This window comes from Oncorhynchus mykiss, chromosome 7 (assembly GCF_057628025.1).
Source record: "Oncorhynchus mykiss isolate SJ-2025 chromosome 7, ASM5762802v1, whole genome shotgun sequence".
NCBI lineage: Eukaryota > Metazoa > Chordata > Actinopteri > Salmoniformes > Salmonidae > Oncorhynchus > Oncorhynchus mykiss.
In genome coordinates this window covers 38,805,001-38,827,500 of record NC_143028.1, presented here as the reverse complement: position 1 = coordinate 38,827,500, position 22,500 = coordinate 38,805,001, and the positions used below count along the sequence as shown (strand labels likewise).

At 46.8% G+C, this 22,500-nt stretch overlaps 1 protein-coding gene across 4 annotated transcripts in view; it reads right to left on the bottom strand.

Annotated features, from left to right (window-relative positions):
* The window catches only part of LOC110527111 (SLIT-ROBO Rho GTPase-activating protein 2), a 123,502-nt gene that overhangs the window by 27,527 nt on the left and 73,475 nt on the right, over positions 1-22,500 (bottom strand). For 2 of the 4 annotated variants that reach the window (XM_036983320.2, XM_036983321.2), the window contains exons 2-6: positions 20,511-20,703; positions 11,329-11,491; positions 3,124-3,186; positions 1,745-1,960; positions 975-1,103 (exon numbers count right to left, since the gene is read on the bottom strand). In XM_036983320.2, the coding sequence (XP_036839215.1) occupies positions 975-1,103; positions 1,745-1,960; positions 3,124-3,186; positions 11,329-11,491; positions 20,511-20,703 (764 nt within the window). Of the gene's footprint in view, positions 1-974; positions 1,104-1,744; positions 1,961-3,123; positions 3,187-11,328; positions 11,492-20,510; positions 20,704-21,734; positions 21,925-22,500 lie in introns of those variants that run through there. The other 2 variants (XM_036983322.2, XM_090240909.1) reach the window with 2 other exon arrangements.

The following is a 22,500-nucleotide window of genomic DNA, read 5'->3' as shown; positions in this document are numbered from 1 at the left end:
GCCTTTTGGCAAACTGCGGGCTGTCATGTGCCTTTTACTGAGTTGTGACTTCCGTCTGGCCACTCTACCATAAAACCTTATTGGTGGAGTGCTGGAGAGATGGCTGTCCTTCTGGAGGGTTCTCCCATCTCCACAGAGGAACTCTGGAGCTCTGTCAGAGTGACCCTCGAGTTCCTGGTCACCTCCCTGACCAAGGCTCCTCTCCCCCGATTGCTCAGTTTGGCCAGGCAGCCAGCTCTATGAAGAGTCTTGGTGGTTCCACACTTCTTCAATTTGAGAATGATGAAGGGCTCGTGTTCTTGGGGACCTTCAATGGTACAGAAATGTTTTGGTACCCTTCCCCAGATCTGTGCCTCGACACAATCGACACTGTCTCGGAGCTCTACGGATAATTCCTTCGACCTCATTACTTGGTTTTTGCTCTGACATGCATGTCAACTGTGGGACCTTATATAGACAGGTGTGTGCCTTTCCAAATCATGTCCAATCAATTGTATTTCAGTTTTTTTTTTAGCTTCGTCAATATTGTGTTTAGATTGATGAGGGAATTTTTTCCCAATCAATTTTAGAATAAGGCTGTAACATAACAAAATGTGGAGAAAGTCAAGGGGTCTGAATACTTTCCCTCGTTAAGCGCCAGGGAAGAGAGGAGGGAGGAGGCTGTAGAGAGGGGAGCCCTGCCAGTAAGAAAGAAGGGACGAGGAAGGATGGGGGATGTAGTCGGTCTGTTGAAAGGAAATGGCTGGCCACTGGTCTACCTGCCGCAGGGTGAGGGGGGAGGAGGGGGATGAAATGAGGGAGGGGATAGGTTGGGCTACATAATGACTTGTTCCCTGGCCCTCAGAAAGACTCCCTGCTGGAGTTCCTATTTGACCATGTCCAACAGGTTTGTGTGTTGTTTTGTGGTGTGTGTGTGTGTGGGCACGTTGTTTTATGGTGGGCGTGTGTGTGTGTGTGTGTGTGTGTGTACTCACGTCTATGATATCAGAAAGGTCGTGGATGTAGTATTTGAACACACAGCTGTTGGTGGCCTCCAGAGCCAGCAGGTATTCATTCCTCGCCTTGACCGCTTTCAGCTTGTTCTCTGTGTACTTAGCCTGCCTCTGAGAGGGAGACAGAGAGAGAGACAGAGAGAGAGAGAGAGAGAGAGGGGGGAGGGGGGAAGAGATAGAGAGGTGGAAAGAGAGAGAGAGAGGGGGAAAGAGAGAGAGAGAACAGGATAGAGAGAGAGAGTGAGAGAGAGAGAGAGAGAGAGAGAGGGATAGAGAGAGAGAGGGGCAGAGAGAGAGGAGGAGGAGAGAGAGGGGGAATAAAGAGCGAGAGCAAGAGAGAGAGAGAGAGAGAGAGAGAGAGAGAGAGGTGAGAGAGAGAGAGAGTGGACAGAGGGAGAGAGAACATGGTCTATATTGGTGATGGAGCTAGCTATAAGAGTAGGGTCACTCTGACAGAGCCCAGCTGTAGTAAAGCATTCTGCTATACACTCATACATCCTTATTGAATAACACACACATGCAAGCATACACATGCATATACACACAGGCTGCAGGCGCACACACACACACACACACACACACACACACACACACACACACACACACACTATAATGGGCTGTGCTGTGTGAGCTGCATCGTCAGCCAACCTGTCAGTAGGGGTGTCAGGGTCTCAGACTCAGACAGGGCTGCTATCATATCCTTGACCCTGCGTGCACACACACACACACTCTCTCTCTCTCTCTCTCTCTACCTTCTCCTTCATCTTCTCTATCTTCTTGACCGAGGAGCGTCGGACATGTTTCTCCTCAGTCTTGACGCTGGCCAGTGTGTCAGGTGACCTGGGAGTCTGTCTGTCGTCCTGGCGACCAGAACGCCCCATCTGCTTCTCCTCCTGTTTTTCTGCATCCTTCAGTTTGTTCTCAGAGCTGATACTGTCTGTGTTGTACATGTGGTATGTCTTCATCACCTACAGTACACAGGGACGAGCGGAGCAGTGTTAGAGAGGTAGAGAGAGAGAGAGAGAGAGAGAGGGGAGCGAGCGAGAGAGAGAGGGGGAGAAAGAGAGATATAGAGAGAGGGGAGAGGGGGGAGAGAGGGGGAGAGTGGGAGAGAGATAGAGGGGGGAGAGAGAGAGAGAGAGAGAGAGAGAGAGAGAAAGAGCGAGAGAGAGAGAGAGAGAGAGAGGGGGAGAGGGGAGAGAGAGGGGGAGAGAGAGAGATAGAGAGAGAGGGGAGAGTTGGGAGAGAGGGGGAGAGTGGGAGAGAGATAGAGGGGGGAGAGAGAGAGAGAGAGAGAGAGAGAGAGAGAGAGAAAGAGCGAGAGAGAGAGAGAGAGAGAGAGAAAATAGAAAGGGGGATAGAGAGAGAGAGCGAATGTGTGTGTATCACATACACACACACCCTTGAGAAGCATGGCTGGCAGGCAGGACAGTGGATTGTCAGGAATGAGGCCTAGCATTACCAAGAGGCGTGGAGCGCTGGCTTCCCACATCACTGCCAAGGAATGACCCACACACAAGCATACACACTTACTATCTCCCCCCCCCTCTCCCACACGCAATTCTTCCAGGGAATGACCCACACACACCTGTGTGCAGTGTCAGCACTAAACACTGACCACTTAAAGGGGAAACATGGGTGGACCCCATCATTACATTTCCCTCTTTAAACCGTCAGGCCGAGTGGCGCTGCTGCTTCACAAGGGCCGGCCTGAGCTAGGCACTGCACAGAATCACTGCTATGTCTATTAGAAGGATACGTTCGAACAAAGGTGTTTGATATCAGAGGTGATTTAGAGATCTCATCATCTGCACCTCACGTAACACCTTCTATCTATCAGACTCCGTCAAGTACTGAGGCAGGCGTTAAGCCAAGTCCTCTCTTCCCACCTCGTATGTCTGAGAAGCAGGCTGAGTATACGTGTGTGTGTCGGTGTGTGTGTGTGCGTGTGTGTGTGTGTGTGTGTGTGTGTGTGTGTGTGTGCCAGGCTGACTCTATTTCTGTCTAGTGGAGTCTCTCACTGTGCAATTACACTATTAGTCTGCTGCTACTGGCCTGGACATGGTCGCATGGTTCCTTTTCTCCCTCCCAGTAGGGGATCTCTCCCTGGTGTGTGAGAAGACAGCCTTACCGTGTAGAGCTCGTTCAGAACCTTCATCAGATCCTCGTGAAGCTGAACGCCGACCTCCTTACTCTGCGGAGACACACAGAGACACAGGAACACGATGAACAAGGCTGTCTCTCCTCTGTGATTACAGACGTACCCTCGTCAATAACATGAACAAGATAAATCCATCTAAAGTCCAACCAGCCCGCAACTGTCCTCCATCCATCCATCCATATAACCCACTGTCCCCCCCCCCCCCCTCTCTATTAGTCAGGAGCATGATACCCAGGGGGTTGGGGGGGGGGGACTGCCGGGTGAGATGAATGATGTTGTGTGTGTTACCTGATGGATGTGGGGGTTGAGGCCTCGGCTCCATTATAAATAATGTGCGGATGAGGGGAGATACAGCGAAGGACAGTGGGGGGAGGGATACAGGAGGGGATGGAGCGAGGGAAGAGGAGGGAGGACATGGAGTGATGAGGGTGCTACCAGGCTCCACACGGGCTGCAGGTGACAAATGATTCTGCACGGAGAAAGCTCCTCACTAGTGGGCTGTGCTTTGGAGTTGGCTGAGTGTTAAAATGTGGTTTCCGCTCACCTCTAATGTGTGCTGGGTGGAAAGCTTCTGTTACCTACGCCTCTTGGAGGAGGGAACGCGACACGCCGCGACATCTCAACTCCCCGTAGGGTGAACAACGTATGTGATCGTCGGGGCAGGGGGAAGGGACGACAGAGGCAGAGAAAAAATACCGTTGATTGAGTCCCCTCTCCTACCTTACCTGCCATCCCCACTTCTAACCTTCAGCACCACCTGGTGCGCTAACCACAATACAGGGGGTGTTCGGCCCAGGTCTTACCTAACCTTCAGCGCCACCTGGTGCGCTAACCAAAATACAGGGGGTGTTCGGCCCAGGTCTTACCTAACCTTCTGCACCACCTGGTGCGCTAACCAAAATACAGGCGGTGTTCGGCCCAGGTCTTAACTAACCTTCAGCACCACCTGGTGCGCTAACCAAAATACAGGCGGTGTTCGGCCCAGGTCTTAACTAACCTTCAGCACCACCTGGTGCGCTAACCAAAATACAGGGGGTGTTCGGCCCAGGTCTTACCTAGTCTGCATAGACAGATTAAATACTATAATAATAATAATACGTTGTATTTATTCAGTATAGTGCCTTTCCACCTACAGTAGGTGCTCAAAGCGCTTTACATAGTGAGGGGCCATTCTCAACTCTTCCACCACCAATGTGTAGCACCCGCGTTGGTGATGCACTGCAACCATATTGTGGCAGAACGCTCACCACACATCAGCTATCATGGTGGAGAGGTGAGGAGTCATATATGCCAATTGGGAATTTGACCAGAACACCGGGGTTAACACACCTACTCTTATGATAAGTGCCATGGGATTTTGAAAAACCCAGTGTCGTCAAAAACGTGATTTTCCTCTGTTTCAGGCCTATATATATTTCCACACTATGAGGTTGGAATAATACTGTGAAATTGTTAAAACGATGATAATGCCATTTTAAGTTAAGCATGTAAGAGCTGTTTGAAAGTTAAGCCTGTTTTGGTGGGATAGAGTGTTGGCCAGTCTGGTGACATCACCAGGCAGAAAATGTGCTAATAGACCAATAAGAAAGAGAGTTCCAAACCTCTCTGCCAATAACAGACCACTCAGACCACTCCCAGAAAAGTCCTAACAAAATTCTTGCTTGAGAAATTGCTCTTTTTGTTTATTTTGTACCATTTCTATTAAAAACAACCACAGTAAGGCACTTAGTTGATACCCAGATATGATTTGATAAGGAGATTAAAAACAGTGGCATTGGCGGGGCCTCCCGAGTGACGCAGTGGTCTAAGGCACTGCATCGCAGTGCTAGAGGCGGTTACTACAGACCCGGGTTCATTCCGGGAGTCCCATAGGACGGCGCATAATTGGCCCAGCATCGCGCCGTTAGGGGAGGGTTTGTCCTGTGGGGCTTTACTTGGCTCATCGCGCTTTAGCGACTCCTTGTGGCGGGCTGGGTGCCTGCAGGCTGACCCCGGTCGCCAGTTGAACAATGTTTCCTCCAACACATTGGTGTGGCTGGCTGGCGGGTGTTAAGGACCGTGATTAAGCGGGTCATGTTTGTGAGGATGCATGACTCCACCTTTGCCTCAGTGGGATGCAGGGTAGTATGCTGCTGGCTATGATTCTGGGCTTGCTAAGGTTAGAGAAATCAATTTAGTTCTGACTTTAAGCCTTCACTCCTGATTGTGAAATTGCAGCAGTTGGCAGGGTGTATGTGAGCGCGTGTGTCCTGGAGGATGAAGCAGTCAGAGGTGCAAATTAAGTGCCAAGACGAGACCTGAGACCAGCTACGGCATGAGACCTGAACAGAGATGACGTCTAAGAGACAGAGATGGTGAGCAAGAGAGAGAGAGAGAAAGAGACAGAGAAAGATTGAGAGGGAGAGATAGCGACAAAGAGAAAGGGCGAAGGAGACAGGAAAAGAGAGAGAGAGACGGAGTAACAGATTGTACAAATAAATAAAACAATCACAAACACGTGTTCAGGGATTATCCCACAGACAAGAGGTGAGGGGGAGATGGGGAAGAACAGGGGAGAAAGGCGAGGGATGAGGAGAGAATATTGTTTATTCTATTTCAGCTTTATTTAACTAGGCAAGTCAGTTAAGAACCCATTCTTATCTATAATGACGGCCTACACCGGCCGAACCCGGGCGACGCTGGGCCAATTGTGCGCCGCCCTATGGGACTCCCAATCACGGCCGGTTGTGATACAGCCTGGGTTCACACCAGGGCGTCTGTGGTGACTCCTCAGCACTGAGATGCAGTGCCTTAGACCACTGCGCCACACGGGAGCCCCCACCTATAAGAATGGAGTATAGAATTCCAAGAGGGGTCGTTTAGGATGAAAGGGGGAGAGATGGATGGAGGAAGGGTAGGGAAAGAGAGATTAGAGAGTGGGTAAAGGGAGGTGGAGAGCAGGGGAGACAGTGCCAAAGGACATTGAGCAGAGTCCCTCTCCTCCCCCTCTCTAAACCCCGTTGATTGATCGGAGGGCTTAAGTGTCCGTCGAGTGACATATAGCCAAACGATAGCCAATCAAAAAGCAATCTGCCACGGCAAAACACGGCCATCCATCAGACACAAGACCCCTGACCCCTAACCCCTAGCCCTCTCGTCTCCTTCCAAACAGTCGGTCTTCCCTGATGGAGAAATGTGAGAAGAGATATGGAGAGAGGGAAGATATGTTAGAAGAAAACGGAAGCCAATAGATCAGCACTTTCTCCTCAGTCCGTGCAGACGTGTCCGATTCAGGCCTCGGGGGACAATTTGGACCGTTTGAAATGTTCACACTTTAAATAAGTGCACTGAACACTCATTAGAGCATTTCGTTTCTCTCTCTCACACACACACAGATGAGCAGCTTCCTCTCACAACATCACCCACACACACCCCGCTGAGCAGTATCTGCACTACTTGCCAAAGCCGTACTCTCTCTGTGTGTGTGTGTGTGTGTGTGTGTGTGTGTGTGTGTGTGTGTGTGTGTGTGTGTGTGTGTGTGTGTGTGTGTGACTGTAGACCTGTAGCCTCTGGTTCCACTGGCTTTCATGTCACTGACTGGTTTTGTTTCATTTAACCAATTATCTAGTTAATTAGCCATTGTGGGAAAGAGTTCCATTGCCAAAATAAAACAACAAAGATTTGGAAATAATCCGCCTTGGTGTGTGTACTTGTTTATAGGAAATCTGTGTTTTGATGAGATATTCCACAGAGTGATTGGCTTGGCTCACTCTAAAGCTTCCACTCAGTCAGACCAACAGAAGCTGCAGCAACACCCCCTACACCCCTGGCACTCCCAACATTACCAACACTCCCAACATTACCAACACTCCCAACATTACCAACACTACATACACCCCTGGCACTCCCAACATTACCAACACTCCCAACATTACCAACACTACCTACACCCCTGGCACTCCCAACATTACCAACACTCCCAACATTACCAACACTCCCAACATTACCAACACTCCCTACACCCCTGGCACTCCCAACATTACCAACACTCCCAACATTACCAACACGCCCTACACCCCTGGCACTCCCAACATTAACAACACTCCCAACATTACCAACACTACCTACACCTCTGGCACTCCCAACATTAACAACACTACCTACACCCCTGGCACTTCCAACATTAACAACACTCCCAACATTACCAACACTCCCAACATTACCAACACTCCCTACACCCCTGGCACTCCCAACATTAACAACACTCCCAACATTACCAACACTCCCAACATTACCAACACTCCCTACACCGCTGGCACTCCCAACATTACCAACACTCCCAACATTACCAACACTCCCAACATTACCAACACGCCCTACACCCCTGGCACTCCCAACATTAACAACACTCCCAACACTTCCTATACTTCTGATATCCCCCAACATCCCAACGCCCCCTACACCCCTGGCACTCCCAACATTACCAACACTCCCAACACTCCCTATACTTCTGATACCCCCCAACATCCCAACACCCCCTACACCCCTGGCACTCCCAACACTTCCTATACTTCTGATAACCCCAAAACCCAACACCCCTTACACCCCCAACATCCCAACACCCCCAACATTCCAACACTCCTTATACACCCAACATCCCAACACCCCCTATACCCCCAACACCACTTATACCCCCAACATCCCTTATACTTTGGTTATTTTATTTTCATACTTATTATATAACTTTTTATATATATATATATAAAGTTCTGTAAATAGCCTATGCAAAAAGTGATTTTTTGTTGGCTAAATTAAAGTTCTAACAGTTTTTACATTTTTGTTCCTTGGTATTTTGTTTAAGATTAAAAGTAGGCCTGTTATAAAAGAAGTAGCATTAGCCTATTGCTGTCCTTTGTTGGGTTGGCCTACTGTAGCCAATAGACATGATGACTCCTTGCTGTCCCCAGTCCACCTGGCTGTGCTGCTGCTCCAGACCTGAGCCCTAGGACCATGCCCCAGGAATACCTGACATGATGACTCCTTGATGTCCCCAGTCCACCTGACTGTGTTGCTGCTCCAGTTTCAACTATTCTGCCTTATTATTATTCGACCATGCTGGTCATTTATGAACATTTGAACATCTTGACCATGTTTTGTTATAATCTCCACCCGGCACAGCCAGAAGAGGACTGGCCACCCCACATAGCCTGGTTCCTCTCTAGGTTTCTTCCTAGGTTTTGGCCTTTCTAGGGAGTTTTTCCTAGCCACCGTGCTTCTTCACCTGCATTGCTTGCTGTTTGGGGTTTTAGGCTGGGTTTCTGTACAGCACTTTGAGATATCAGCTGATGTACGAAGGGCTATATAAAATAAATTTGATTGATTGATTGAATAGCCTTTGTTGGGTTGGCCTACGGTAGCCAATCGCCTTTATTGGTAATTGCTGCAATGTAATTAAGCCTGTTCAAAACTTTTTTTAGGGTTTCATTCTGTGGAGCCGTTTTCATTGGCCATATTAAGTTCCAGCTACAATGTTGTGTTTGTCGCAATACAATAGAATTACTGGTCGGCCTAATATGCTATTCGCATTCAAACCAAAGAGGACAAGATTCAAAACTGAATTTAATGCTGCAATATAATAACCTGGTCTTATTTCCCCTATAAACAATGACTTGACGTACTTTGATATTACCCTAATAAAGTTACGACATTATTGTTAAAGTTTGCCGTGGTATGGCAATTACAAGGTCGAGCCACTGCAGTGCACACCGGCATTCCACCTGACTCTTGACAGTTGAACATGAGGTGACGGAGAATGTTCTAGAGCTACTCCTTTAATCTAACAATGTAGTATGTATCTTTCTAAAAAAACATATTCTGATAGAAAATGTACCAATTCGCCTCCTTCTCTATGCCTACATCTGCGTATCATTGATATGATTTATTTAAGTGTCATACACCGACCGGTGCCCAGCCCCCGGACACTACAGAACAAAATAACATTTGACCAAAAAAAAGTCAATTTCTCCTCCTTCTCCAGTCACTGTGAACAAACTGAGCAATCTCAGTGTTGGTAATGTTGGGAGTGTTGGTAATGTAGGGGAAAAGAAGTGAACAAAAAAAAAATGTCAAGCCTCTGCTCGCCCCTTTACCAGAATACTCCAGGCGTATCGCCAAAAATGTTACAAAAGAGATCATCATACAGAGGGCAAGAAAACACTAAATTGATTTTGTTTTCGATTTCCCCAAGATCACACAAGCAGGCAAATTCTCTCCTCTTCAGGCACTCTGTTCAATCTACCCATCTCTATAGCCAGAGGGAGGGGGCACGATCAGACTTGTGCTCAAACTGCCCTTAGTTTTTTCATTAGGTCCAGGCAGACATAATGGTTCTGTAGTTCTCTTTGATGAGAGTGTACATTCTAAGTTTAGGTTTAAACCCGAACATCAACTGCCCATTTTTCCTCGTGGATCAGAAAAAGCTTGTCCTTGATTTGGTTAACACCACATGGTAATTTGTTACTGATTATAAACTGGGTGGTTCAAGGCCTGAACGGTGACCGGCTGAAAGCCGTGGAATATGAGACCATATACCACGGGTATGACAAAACATGTGTTTTAACTGTTCTAATTACGTTGGTAAGCAGTATATAATATCAATAAGGCACTTTGGGGGTTTGTGTATCCGTGGGCTGCATCCGGCCTAAGAACAGCCCTTACCCATGGTATATTGGCCATATACCGTGCCAGCTTTAATATATACTGAAAATCAGTTTCACAAAAAAAAAAAAGATAGCCCACGGATAGTTATTATTAGAGTCCCAGTCTAACACTGTTTTTTGTGTGATTCTGTTCTGGCATATGTATCAGTCTGTTCCATAGACTTACCATGTCCCATTTTTTTGCCTAACCACACATGGTTCCCAAGCCCATATCTCCACAGACTGCCAGGTACTACCGTACGGCAGTAGTAGCCTGACAGTTATAAAGAAATCCATGACGATGTGGGGAACACGGCGCCGGCATATCTCTATCTAGGCCTAAAGCTTGTCTCCTTGAATATAAATGATGTTATATATCATACAGTGGACTCCTAAGTCTATAGGCCTATGCACATGCAATTCCCTGAGGCGTTTGGCGCTCAAATATCCGACAGCGTTGAGGTCGAATATTGTTGTTTTAGGAGAGTTAAAACCAATAAAACAATAGACTATAAAGTTTTGAATATGCTACACGTCGATCCGAACCAGCACGGGGTCTGTTTGGGCCGAGCTCCCTGCCATCCAGGACCTTCATACCAGGCGGTGTGAAAGGAAGGTCCGGAAAATGGTTAAAGACTCCAGCCACCCAAGCCGTGTGCTCTCTGCTTCCGCATGCCAAGCAGTACCGGAGCAACACAACTGTAACCAACAGCCTCCTGAACAGCTCCGCTCCTCTCCTCTCCTCTCCTCTCCTCTCCTCTCCTCTCCTCTCCTCTCCTCTCCTCTCTGTGTACTGTAGGTTAATGCCTGAAGGTGTGCTTGCAAATCACGCAGTGACACTGAGCCATTGGGAGGCGAGGGAGGCTGGAGGAGGAGAGGGGGACAGAGACGAGGCTGGGAGGACAAGATAATGAGCTTTCCATAGGAGGCTGCTGGCTACAGCTCTGAATGCTTGGCAGATCACACTCTAACGCTCTCACGTATGCACGAACACACACACACACACACACAATCATTATATATGCTGCTGCTACTCTGTTTATCATATAGCCTGATGCCTAGTCACCTATACATATCTACACCTACCACTTCAGTATTGTAAATATGGTATTGGAACTGACCCTGGAATTGACCCTGTATATAACTTACTTACTTTCTTGTGTTCTTCTTATTCAATTTTATTTTATTATAAAACATTTTTTTTAAGGATATTGTTTACTGCATTGTCGGGAAAGAGCTTGCAAGAAATACAGTACTTTTGCACGTGACAATTAAACTTGCAACAACATCAATACAGGGCTAATGGTGTGGGGGAGGCAGGGGGGGCAGAGAGGGGGGGGGGGCAGGGAAGAAGGCAAGGAGGGAGGGAGATAAAGTATTTGTCAGGGGGAGATAACATCTGCATGGCTGAAGAGATCACAGAGTTGTGTGTGTTATATTGTGTGTGGGTGGTGTGGTGCGCCTCTGTGTGTGGGACGTGCGCTCCCGTGCGTGTTACCTTTTTGAAGAGTCGTCCGGAGTCCTCGCTGACCTGGGCGAAGCGCGGTATGATGTTGTTGAGGTAGAGGTCAGAGAGGGTCGCGTGGTCTCGGCTCTCTCTCTTCACCTGAGTCAACAGCAGGTTCCAACAGTTGACTGGAGACAGCACACTCTGCTCCTTCCTGCACGGAGAGACAGAAGGAGAATTGATACCACAAGCTGCATCAGTATTCAAAGTGTTCAGCACTTGTATACCAGGGCATTATGCATCAAAACCCAACATGATTTCATTATCACTCCTCTCAATGAAAGCACCAAAGATAGAAGGAAAAAATATACAAATGTGAAAGAGAGAGAGAGAGAGAGAGAGAGAGAGAGAGAGAGAGAGAGAGAGAGAGAGAGAGAGAGAGAGAGAGAGAGAGAGAGAGAGAGAAAGAGAGAGAGAGAGACTTTATTGAAATATGTCTTAAAAGGCCTGAGGCTTACTTCTGAGTTAGACTGGTCAGAGCAGCATGCCACTCTGCTACAGAATAAAAATCTATTGACGCTTACTCACATCCCCTGAAGACCTTGACCCTCGACGTCGGGCCCCAGGGCTCAGCAGCATAAACTAATTGTAAACCCAAGTACATCAACCATGCATACACACACCACACAGAAGGGCTCGCACCCCCAGACACCCATCTCCTCAGCTGCCCGCTCTGGTATTCCTGAGACCTTTCCATCAGCAACCCAGAGCTTAGAAACCCACTATCCGTTTGTGTGTGTGTGTGTGTGTGTGTGTGTGTGTGTGTGTGTGTGTGTGTGTGTGTGTGTGTGTGTGTGTGTGTGTGTGTGTGTGTGTGTGTGTGTGTGTGTGTGTGTGTGTGTGTGCGTGTGTGTCAGTGAGGGCAGTGGGTTTACTGGGGGGTTTCAGCTGAGATGTGGCTGTCGCAACCAGAGACAGTTGGACACGTGTGTGTCTGTGTGTGTGTGTCTGGTGTGTCTCTGTACTAGAGGGAAGCCTTCTCAGAAAGCCCATCCCAGTCACGCTGAGAGGGAACACTCAGACATAGAATGAGGTAGAGAGTATCATCGTTACACATTCTATACAGCCACACTGGCATGAGATGTGGCCAAACGCCAACTCTAAAAGTCTAATAGACTTCACTGACTGCACTGTAAAACTCCACACACACTCCTATGTGTGTGTGGGTGCGCATGTGTGTGTGTGTGTGTGTGGTGCGCGTGCCCAGATAAATGGAGATTGGAGAGCAGTTTGTAAGTGTGTGTAGAGGACACTTTTCTACCATGACAGATACTTGAAAATAAAAAAACGGTATCATGTCGCAAGCTACGTATTTCTTTTTTATAGCGCATTCTTCTCCTCTCTACCCTGCAACTCTTCCCTGGGTCCTTGGTGTACAAGAGATGTGTTTTCTGTCAATATACCTGGTCAAATAATGGTTCATAAACAACTACAAGGGGGCCCCAAAAAATGATATTCTGTTCTCTCGGTTTTATTTTTCCTGGTTTTTGTTATTTTCCTTCTGTTTTTTTTATTCTCAATTGTACACAGAGAAACAACAGAAATGGATGTTCTGAATCCATGCCAACGCATAAATCACAACAGAAGACCAAATTTGAGCGCATTAAGCAAGAGCGGAATGTGTAGTTCTAGGGATGTTTCTGGGTAGTCACTAGTTACCACAGCCACCAAGTCATAAACCCTGTCTATTTGTACAGTTTACCTTCTTAAAATCAGATTTGAAACCTAACCTTAACTACACTGCTTGTCTCACACCCTGACTACACCGCTCGCGTCGCGTGCGTGAGCGCTGCAAAATAAATGTAGAAATGTAGAAATCTATATTATTCAATTATTGCGCCCACCCTGCTCGCGCGCGTCAACGAGCCTCTGCGGTGCCAAGGGCTAAAATAGAAGTCATTCCTATTTCTGACGCAGATCGCTCTGCAAGTCCTGCCTCTCCCATCTCCTCATTGGTTTATAGAAGCAGGTACCCACGTGCCATCTCCTCATTGGTTATACCCACGTGGTCGTCGTGGTAATACTATGAAAGTTTAGATGCCAATCACCATATAAGTTCAAAGATGAAAATGCCTGGAAGGAGGAGAGATGACCAGAAACGATTCGGTTGACCGTTTTATGTGTGGATTAATTGTCGGAGTAGATGACCTTGTGCATTTCAGGTAAAATAACAACTCAATGTTTATATCCCATGACAAATTAGCTAGCAACAGTAAGCTAGCTAAATAGGACAAATTAGCAAGCAAGTTCAAGCTAACTAGCTAAATTGCCATAATTGTTTCATGCTTTTCAGCCTGTTCCCAAATTAATGTAATTGGTTCAGAGTTTGTTTTGATATTTTAACCTGCGTGTCGCAATCGCGTTTGGTGTGGGGGGACAAAATATATTAGTGCATGATGGCGCATTAAAATTAGGCTAAAACTAATTGAATATGTCGTTGAACCAATTGCACTTTATGGCAGCGATGTGTGGGGTCCACTTGCAAAACAAGATTTCATCAAATGGGACAAACACCCCATTGAAACCCTGCATGCAGAGTTCTGTAAGATTCTCCTACATGTGCAGAGGAAAACTACAAACAATGCATGCAGGGCAGAATTAGGCCAATATCCACTAATAATTAAAACTCAAAAAAGAGCTATTAAGTTTTGGAAACCTCTAAAATACAGTGACCCCCTCTCATATCACTACCAAGCCCTGCAATGCCAAGAGCTGAGCAAAGAAAAGAGTCCCCTCATCCAGCTGTTCCTGGGGCTGAGTTCACAAACTTGTTCTACTAACACACTGAAGCCTCAGGACCAGTTCATCCAATCAATCAGAATAAACCAAATTACAACACAGTCAAAACAAAACTACATTGATTATTGGGAAACACAAACACAAGCACAAAGCAAAATGCAGCACTATCTGGCCCTAAATCGCCAGTACACCATGGCTAACTATTTGACCATGGTTACTGATCAAAACCTTAGAAAAACCTTGACAAAGTACAGGCTCAGTGAGCACAGCCTTGCCATTGAGAAGGGTAGACACAGGAAAACCTGGCTCCCTGTAGAGGAAAGGCTGTGCAACCACTGCACAACAGCAGAACCTGAGACAGAGCTGCATTTCCTGACAAAATGTAAAAAATATAAAACAATTAGAGAGTGTCTTTTTCCCAAATTTGAAACCCTTATTCAAGGTTTCAAAGACCTCTCTGATGAGGATAGGCTACCCGTCCTGTTGGGGGAGGACGCAGAGAGCTGTAAAACCCTACTGAACTGTAAAACCCTACTACACTGTAAAACCCCTACGGGACTGTAAAACCCCTACTGCACTGTAAAACCCCTACTGCACTGTAAAACCCTACTACACTGTAAAACCCTACTACACTGTAAAAATCCCTACTGCACTGCAAAAAACCCTACTGCACTGTAAAACCCTACTACACTGTAAAACCCCTACTGCACTGTAAAACCCTACTGCACTGTAAAACCCCTACTGCACTGTACTAACCCTTCTGCACTGTAAAACCCCTACTGCACTGTAAAACCCTACTGCACTGTAAAATCCCTACTGCACTGTAAAACCCTACTGAACTGTAAAACCCCACTGAACTGTAAAATCCCTACTGCACTGTAAAACCCTACTGAACTGTAAAACCCTACTACACTGTAAACCCCTACTGAACTGTAAAACCCTACTACACTGTAAAACCCCTACTGCACTGTAAAACCCTACTGCAATGTAAAACCCATAATGCACTGTAAAAACCCTACTGCACTGTACAACCCCTAATGCACTGTAAAAACCCTACTGCACAGTAAAACCCCTACTGCACTGTAAAACCCTACTACACTGTAAAAACCCTACTGCACTGTAAAACCCTACTACACTGTAAAACCTCTACTGCACTGTAAAACCCTACTGAAATGTAAAACCCTACTGAACTGTAAAACCCCTACTGCACTGTAAAACCCTACTGAACTGTAAAACCCTACTACACTGTAAAACCCTACTACACTGTAAAACCCTACTGAACTGTAAAACCCCTACTGCACTGTAAAACCCTACTACACTGTAAAAACCATACTGCACTGTAAAACCCTACTACACTGTAAAACCTCTACTGCACTGTAAAATCCCTACTGCACTGTAAAACCCCTACGGCACTGTAAAATCCCTACTGCACTGTAAAGCCCTACTGCACTGTAAAAGCCCTACTACACTGTAAAAACCCTACTGCACTGTAAAACCCTACTGCACAGTAAAACTCCCCCTTCACTGTAAAACCCCTACTGCACTGTAAAACCCTACTGCAATGTAAAACCCATAATGCACTGTAAAAACCCTACTGCACTGTAAAACCCCTAATGCACTGTAAAAACCCTACTGCACAGTAAACCCCTACTGCACTGTAAAACCCTACTACACTGTAAAAACCCTACTGCACTGTAAAACCCTACTACACTGTAAAACCTCTACTGCACTGTAAAACCCTACTGAAATGTAAAACCCTACTGAACTGTAAAACCCCTACTGCACTGTAAAACCCTACTGAACTGTAAAACCCTACTACACTGTAAAACCCTACTACACTGTAAAACCCTACTGAACTGTAAAACCCCTACTGCACTGTAAAACCCTACTACACTGTAAAAACCATACTGCACTGTAAAACCCTACTACACTGTAAAACCTCTACTGCACTGTAAAACCCTACTGAACTGTAAAACCCTACTGCACTGTAAAACCCTACTGCACTGTAAAACCCTACTACACTGTAAAACCCTACTACACTGTAAAACCCTACTGAACTGTAAAACCCTACTACACTGTAAAATCCCTACTGCACTGTAAAACCCCTACGGCACTGTAAAATCCCTACTGCACTGTAAAGCCCTACTGCACTGTAAAAGCCCTACTACACTGTAAAAACCCTACTGCACTGTAAAACCCTACTGCACAGTAAAACTCCCCCTTCACTGTAAAACCCTTACTACACTGTAAAATCCCTACTGCACTGTAAAACCCTACTGCACTGTAAATCCCTAATGCACTGTAAAACACTATTGCACTGTAAAACCCTACTGCACTGTAAAACTCCTACTGCACTGTAAATCCCTACTGCACTGTAAAACCCTACTGCACTGTAAAACCCTACTGCACTGTAAAACTTCTATTGCACTGTAATTCTCCTACTGCACTGAAAAACCCTGTTAGAGATGCTGCTGGATGCTAAAGTGCATTCTTCCTATGTGTGTGTGTGTGTGTGTGTGTGTGTGTGTGTGTGTGTGTGTGTGTGTGTGTGTGTGTGCGTGCGTGCATGTCTGTGTGTGTTCGCGTGTGTGTGTGCGTGTGTGTCTGTGTGTTTGTGTATGTGTGCGTGTGTGTGTGTGTCTGTGTGTGTGTTTCAGATGATCCTGCAAACAGAATGATTTCAGAATGAGTGTAAATGGATGAGTGTGGTCTGTTGTGCCCTAAAGCACAGATTTGGTATATCACACACACACACACACACACACACACACACACACACACACACACACACACACACACACCAGGATAAGTAGAGTATTGACCCCCGAAGACACACAGTTAGAGAGACAGAGCATGTCTTTGACTGAGGGGGAGAACGAGACAGGGGGAGGTTGACTGGGGTGAAAGTCTGGTGTTGATGGTGACGTAACGCTAGAGATGTAAGACCCAGGCACTGGGAACACTGGGCGAGTCAATGTGACTGGAGGCTGTGGGCTGTGTGATAGTAATATCATAGCTTATGGTAAATAGCTGTGAAAAGGACAGAGTGACTATTAAACCAGAACTGAACATATTCGGAACAAGAACTCTAAACACGGCTTGGGTAATCACTGCGTTTGTATCTGTCAGTCAGTCAGTCAGTCAGTCAGTCAGTCAGTCAGTGTGACATCCCGCCTAGTTGCGCAACCCAGCGTGTGTCCTCTATCGCCATGTGACCACCCCTTAACCCTCTACTCAGATGTCACCATGGCAACACCAAGGCTGCCACTCCAAACAGATTTGGGCAAACGCTAAATCTAAAAAAGTCTAATAGGTCGTTCATTGGTTGCAATGTAAAAGTTTTCCCAGGGTCACCTCTGACCCCAAGACATCACATGGTCACAAACGCACACAGACACACACGTTGTGCTTTTGGCTGGACTGCCTGGATGTTTCCTCCAGTTGAAGTCTTCCACCAGTGGGTCATACATTCCTGCAGCATTAGAGACATGGAGGGGCCAGGATAGGAGAGGAGAGAAGCAAGCTGGGGTCCATTTCTCTATGTTAGTGGTCTCTCCACATTCCGCTCATGCAGTCTCGTTGCCACAGACACGCAGAAACACCCAGGGCAGCAGTCACTATGGGGTTAAACATGTAACCTCCCGTTGCTCAACCCCCTGTTGCTCCAGTCACTACGGGGTTAAACCACGCAACCCCCTGTTGCCCGCCAGCGAATAGGCGGAATACCAGGGGTCTCCACGGAATCACCACACACGCGCACACACACACACACACACACACACACACACACACACACACACACACACACACACACACACACACACACACACAAAACCGGAAAATATGTGAGATTCCAGCGTGGCACCAGAGCTGGAGCAGATGAGCTGTTAAGGGCCCAGTTGTTAGAGAGAGCAGGATGGGGGGGGGGGGGGGGATAAGAAGAGCAAGACAAATATGAGATGCTGACGAAACAGTAGTATTCTCGCCTCTCCTCCTCCCTCCATTCCCCCCACACTCCTCCTCCGAGGGGAGAGGATCGCCCCAAGCATCGATCAGAGAGGGGAGCTGTGCTGTCCGCAGGAGACATGTAATCTCTGCGGGGGTGTGATCGAGTCTGGAAGTCCAGACACAAGCAGACAGGATATTGATCACACAAACACAACGCGGGGATCGTGTGTGTTTCCCCGGGAAAAGTCCCCCCCTGTACGTCTAGTAGGTCATCAGTTTCAGGAAGAGTGTGACTGGCTGGAACACGGCAAGATGGACAACAAGAAAGAGGAAGTGAAACGAAAAGGGAACAAGAAAGGGAAGTAAAAGAGAAAGAAAGGAGAAAAGCAGAAGAGGAGAGTGGTGTAGCTCGAGTCAGCCAAACAAGTTCAGAGCAGCTTGCTTTCCCTGAAGACCTACAGGTGCAGGGCGTTAATTTGATCACTCGTTTGTTGCTGAGAATTTTCCTGCGCGGCAGGAAATGCAAACTTAATAGTGGGTGAACTTTTGAAAAGGCTTTTTAAAGTTTGTCATTTAAAATGTCAGACTTGATTTGCCCTGACGGAAAACGTGTCAGCCCTGACAAAAAAAGCGGACTATTCACTAGAATCCACGTAATAATTCACATTTCCTGCTGCTGAAGGATTATTTTCCTGCTGTAGAAAACTGGCTCAAATGAAGATGTCTTCAGATGTCTCCATGTCCACACAGTCAACTCAGTCACTCGCGAGGGTGCGTATGTGTGGGCCTGTCATACCGTAGTGCTGGAAATTGCCAAGGACCATACATAAGTATCACGATGTATTGCGATCCATGCGATTCACACGATTCTGTATGTATTGCGATTCATGCGATTCACACGATTCTGTAATTATTGCGATTCATGCGATTCACACGATTCTGTATGTATTACGATTCACACAATTCTGTATGTATTGCGATTCACACGATTCTGTATGTATTGCGATTCACACGATTCTGTATGTATTGCGATTCATACGATTCTGTACGTATTGCGATTCCTCACCATATGTCTGCTGAAGAGGGACAAGAGAGAGTCATGAGAAGACGAGTTTTGATCAGTCATGGAAATAACAGTGCTGAAAACAAATTGTTTCCCTATTTAAAAAGACGACGGAGAACAAGATATGAAGGAAAATACTGGTACAGCCAACTAGCGCAGAAAATAATATTGCGATATTGTCAAAGCGATACGATACATATCGTCAGAAATAATATCCCGCTATGTAACTGTAACGATTTCTTCCCCAGTCACTGACGGATGTACCAGGCTTGCTAGTATGACTCCTAGTGCTGTTATTACTATAGTCTTACTATTAGCACCGTGTACTGTCAGCAGGCCGTCCCAAACCCATCACAGCTCAGCGCGGCGTAGAGCAGAGCGGCCCGCCACACATTACAGCAGAGGATTATGGGTTTAGACAGGAAGAGGATCTGACAGCGGCCAGACGCTCTGGTGAGGGAGGCCACGAGACACTCAAACAGCGCCGACAGTGAGCCTCAATCTTTCCTTCCTTCTAATCCACTGGCTGTGTATGCATGTTATTAATGTGTTCTCTCTGTCATATCACAGTGTTGAGAACTGCTATTATTAAAAGACCCCGAAGGGCGTTTCCTTTCCTCCCCTTCTCTCCTCTCCGCTGCTCTCCATCCCTCTCTTCTCCCCTTCTCTCCTTCCCTCTCTTCTCCCCTTCTCTCCTTCCCTCTCTTCACCTCTCTTCCCCTCCTCTTCTCTCCTCTCTCCTTCTATCAACCTCTCCTCTCCTCTCACACCACAGGAGGAATTATAGAACCAGGTGTCACACTGGGAAAGATAATCACTGTTCTGCTGTGTGTGTGTGTGTGTGTGTGTGTGTGTGTGTGTGTGTGTGTGTGTGTGTGTGTGTGTGTGTCCGTGTTTTTGGGCAAGGTTACACACTGCAAGGTGCTGCAGAGTATACCGAGCACAAAATCACCACCTGGCATTGTTGGCAACGGGACACATGTACCCACGTGGGCACACACACACACACACACACACACACACACACACACACACACACACACACACACAGGAATAAATGAGTGTAAATTGAATTCAATGTTGCTTAAATGTAAATCCTAGTGTTGACGTTAACAGTGTGGTGAGAAAGCAGACGAAGAGGCATACACCCAGCCCAGCACTACTGTGTGTGTATGAGTTATGGATAACCCTGCACTGCCTGGACACACACACACACACACATCTGGGTCAGTTGGGGAAAACCTCACTCTGTCCAGAGATGACCAGGTCATGATCTCTCTCTCTCTCTCTCTCTCTCCGTCTCTGTAGTCAAACCCTCTTCAGATGATATCAGTTCACTAAGCTGCTTACGCAAGGCTGGCTTAACAGCACCGACAGAGTGGTAGTGTGTGTGCGTCTGTGTGTGCGCGCGTGTGTATTTTACTTGAGCTGGTGGTCCTTGGTGCTGCGTGTCTTCGTAAGGAACCGCTCGGCCAGTTTCTCCAGGTTACGACTGTAGTCCATCTCGACCTCCGCCTTCTTCCTGAAGAAGTCCTGCAGGTCCTGCAGCAGCTGCACCCTCAGCTCACACTGCTGGTCCAGACACTTCAACTGCTCCACCAGCTGGGCACGGATCTCTACAGAGAGGAGGGGGGGAGGGGTTAGAGAACAGGGGCAGAAATGTGTGGCACGGTCCTCGTTTCACAGGAGCATTGTAAAACAAGCTCTCTCACAGGGAACCGGCCTATCCTCCCATGCCACGAAAAGTCAAATCTGACGTTCATTTCACAAAGCTGGATCCCTACTAGCCATGACCGGCTGGCCCAGCTGTTATTTATTAGGCCTAATTAAAATGTTAATGCCTAGTATAACTTCAATTAGAGAGACCTAGATTGTTTTGTTTTTTTAAATCATACAAACAGTCTATTCTATATTCTATAGTCTATATGGAACAAATATCCTATTCTGAAGTTGTGTTTTGTTATTGTGTAGGCGACCTGTTTTTCTAGGCTAAAGATGAGTTATTGCAGGGATGAAGACGCAGTGGACAGTGTTTCACTTTTCAATAAAACATCTCATGTTGTTATAAGAACATTGTTCTACTTTATTTTATTACAACTTTACAGGCTAATTTGTATGTGTGTGTGTGTTTGTGTGTGTGTGTGTGTGTGTGTGTGTGTGTGTGTGTGTGTGTGTGTGTGTGTGTGTGTGTGCGTCTGTGTGTGTGTGTGTGTGTGTGTGCGTCTATGCATGTATGTGTGTGTGTGTGTGTGTGCGCGCGTGTGTCTATGTATGTATGTATGTGTATGTGTGTGTGTGTGAGTAAGGCATCACACACACTGAATAGAGAGAGAGACTGAGGCCAAGCAGAGGATCCTGAGCGAATGTGAAGGCAGCATTTCAAGTCTCGAGGACACACACACACATGATGCGAAACTGGATTAGGGATGACAGATGACAGACTAATGCTATGCTCTCATAGCTGCCTGGCAGACAAGAGGGCTTGAGATTCTATGAACCCCTCAGTCTTAAAATAACACACACACACGATCAGCTCTCACACAAGCACACACCCAAAACTGTACACACACACACACACACACACACACACACACACACACACACACACACACACACACACACACATAAACCGTTGTTCGTGTCCTACCTTTACACCCCCTGCTGTATATGAAGCGGATGGCTTTAGCTTCCATATTGCTGAGCCTGAGTGAGTGTGGCCACTGTCTGACACTAACTCTCTGCCACTCTGCTCTGCTCTGCTCTGCTCTGCCGCTTACAGCTGAGAGGACAGTTTCACAAAGCCACAAAGAGAAGTGGGATTTACAACTATCTGTCTGACTGTAAACTCTGTCTGAAAGCTATGCCCTCCCTCCCTCCCTCCCACACACACACACACACACACACACACACACACACACAGACACACAGAGACAGACACCAACACTGCAGTCTCCCATCTCGATGTTCATTCTCTGCTGATTAGAGGGTAGACTGCCTTCGAATGACATCATCTAGTTACAGTACACGATGCAGACACACAGGTCTGTGTGTAATAAGGCAGGTGTGTGTGTGTAGTACAGTTTGGCTTGCAGCCTTTGTCTACATGTGTCTGTGTTGTGTGTTGAATGATGTCTGCTGTTTGTGTATAGTCATTTGCTGTTTGCTGGCTGTGTCATCTTGAATGACGGGAAATGATTCATTGTCATGCACACACACACACGCAGGCCTGTAATTACCTAGACAATGCAACAGGAAGACACACACAACACAAACCAGATACATACCAAATGACTTGCACAATTTATTTAGGCTTCACACAAAAATAGAGAGAACTGAGAAAAGACTCAGAAAAATAAGAGGGAAAGGGGAAGAGAAATGGAGAGAGAGAGAGAGAGAGAGAGAGAGAGAGAGAG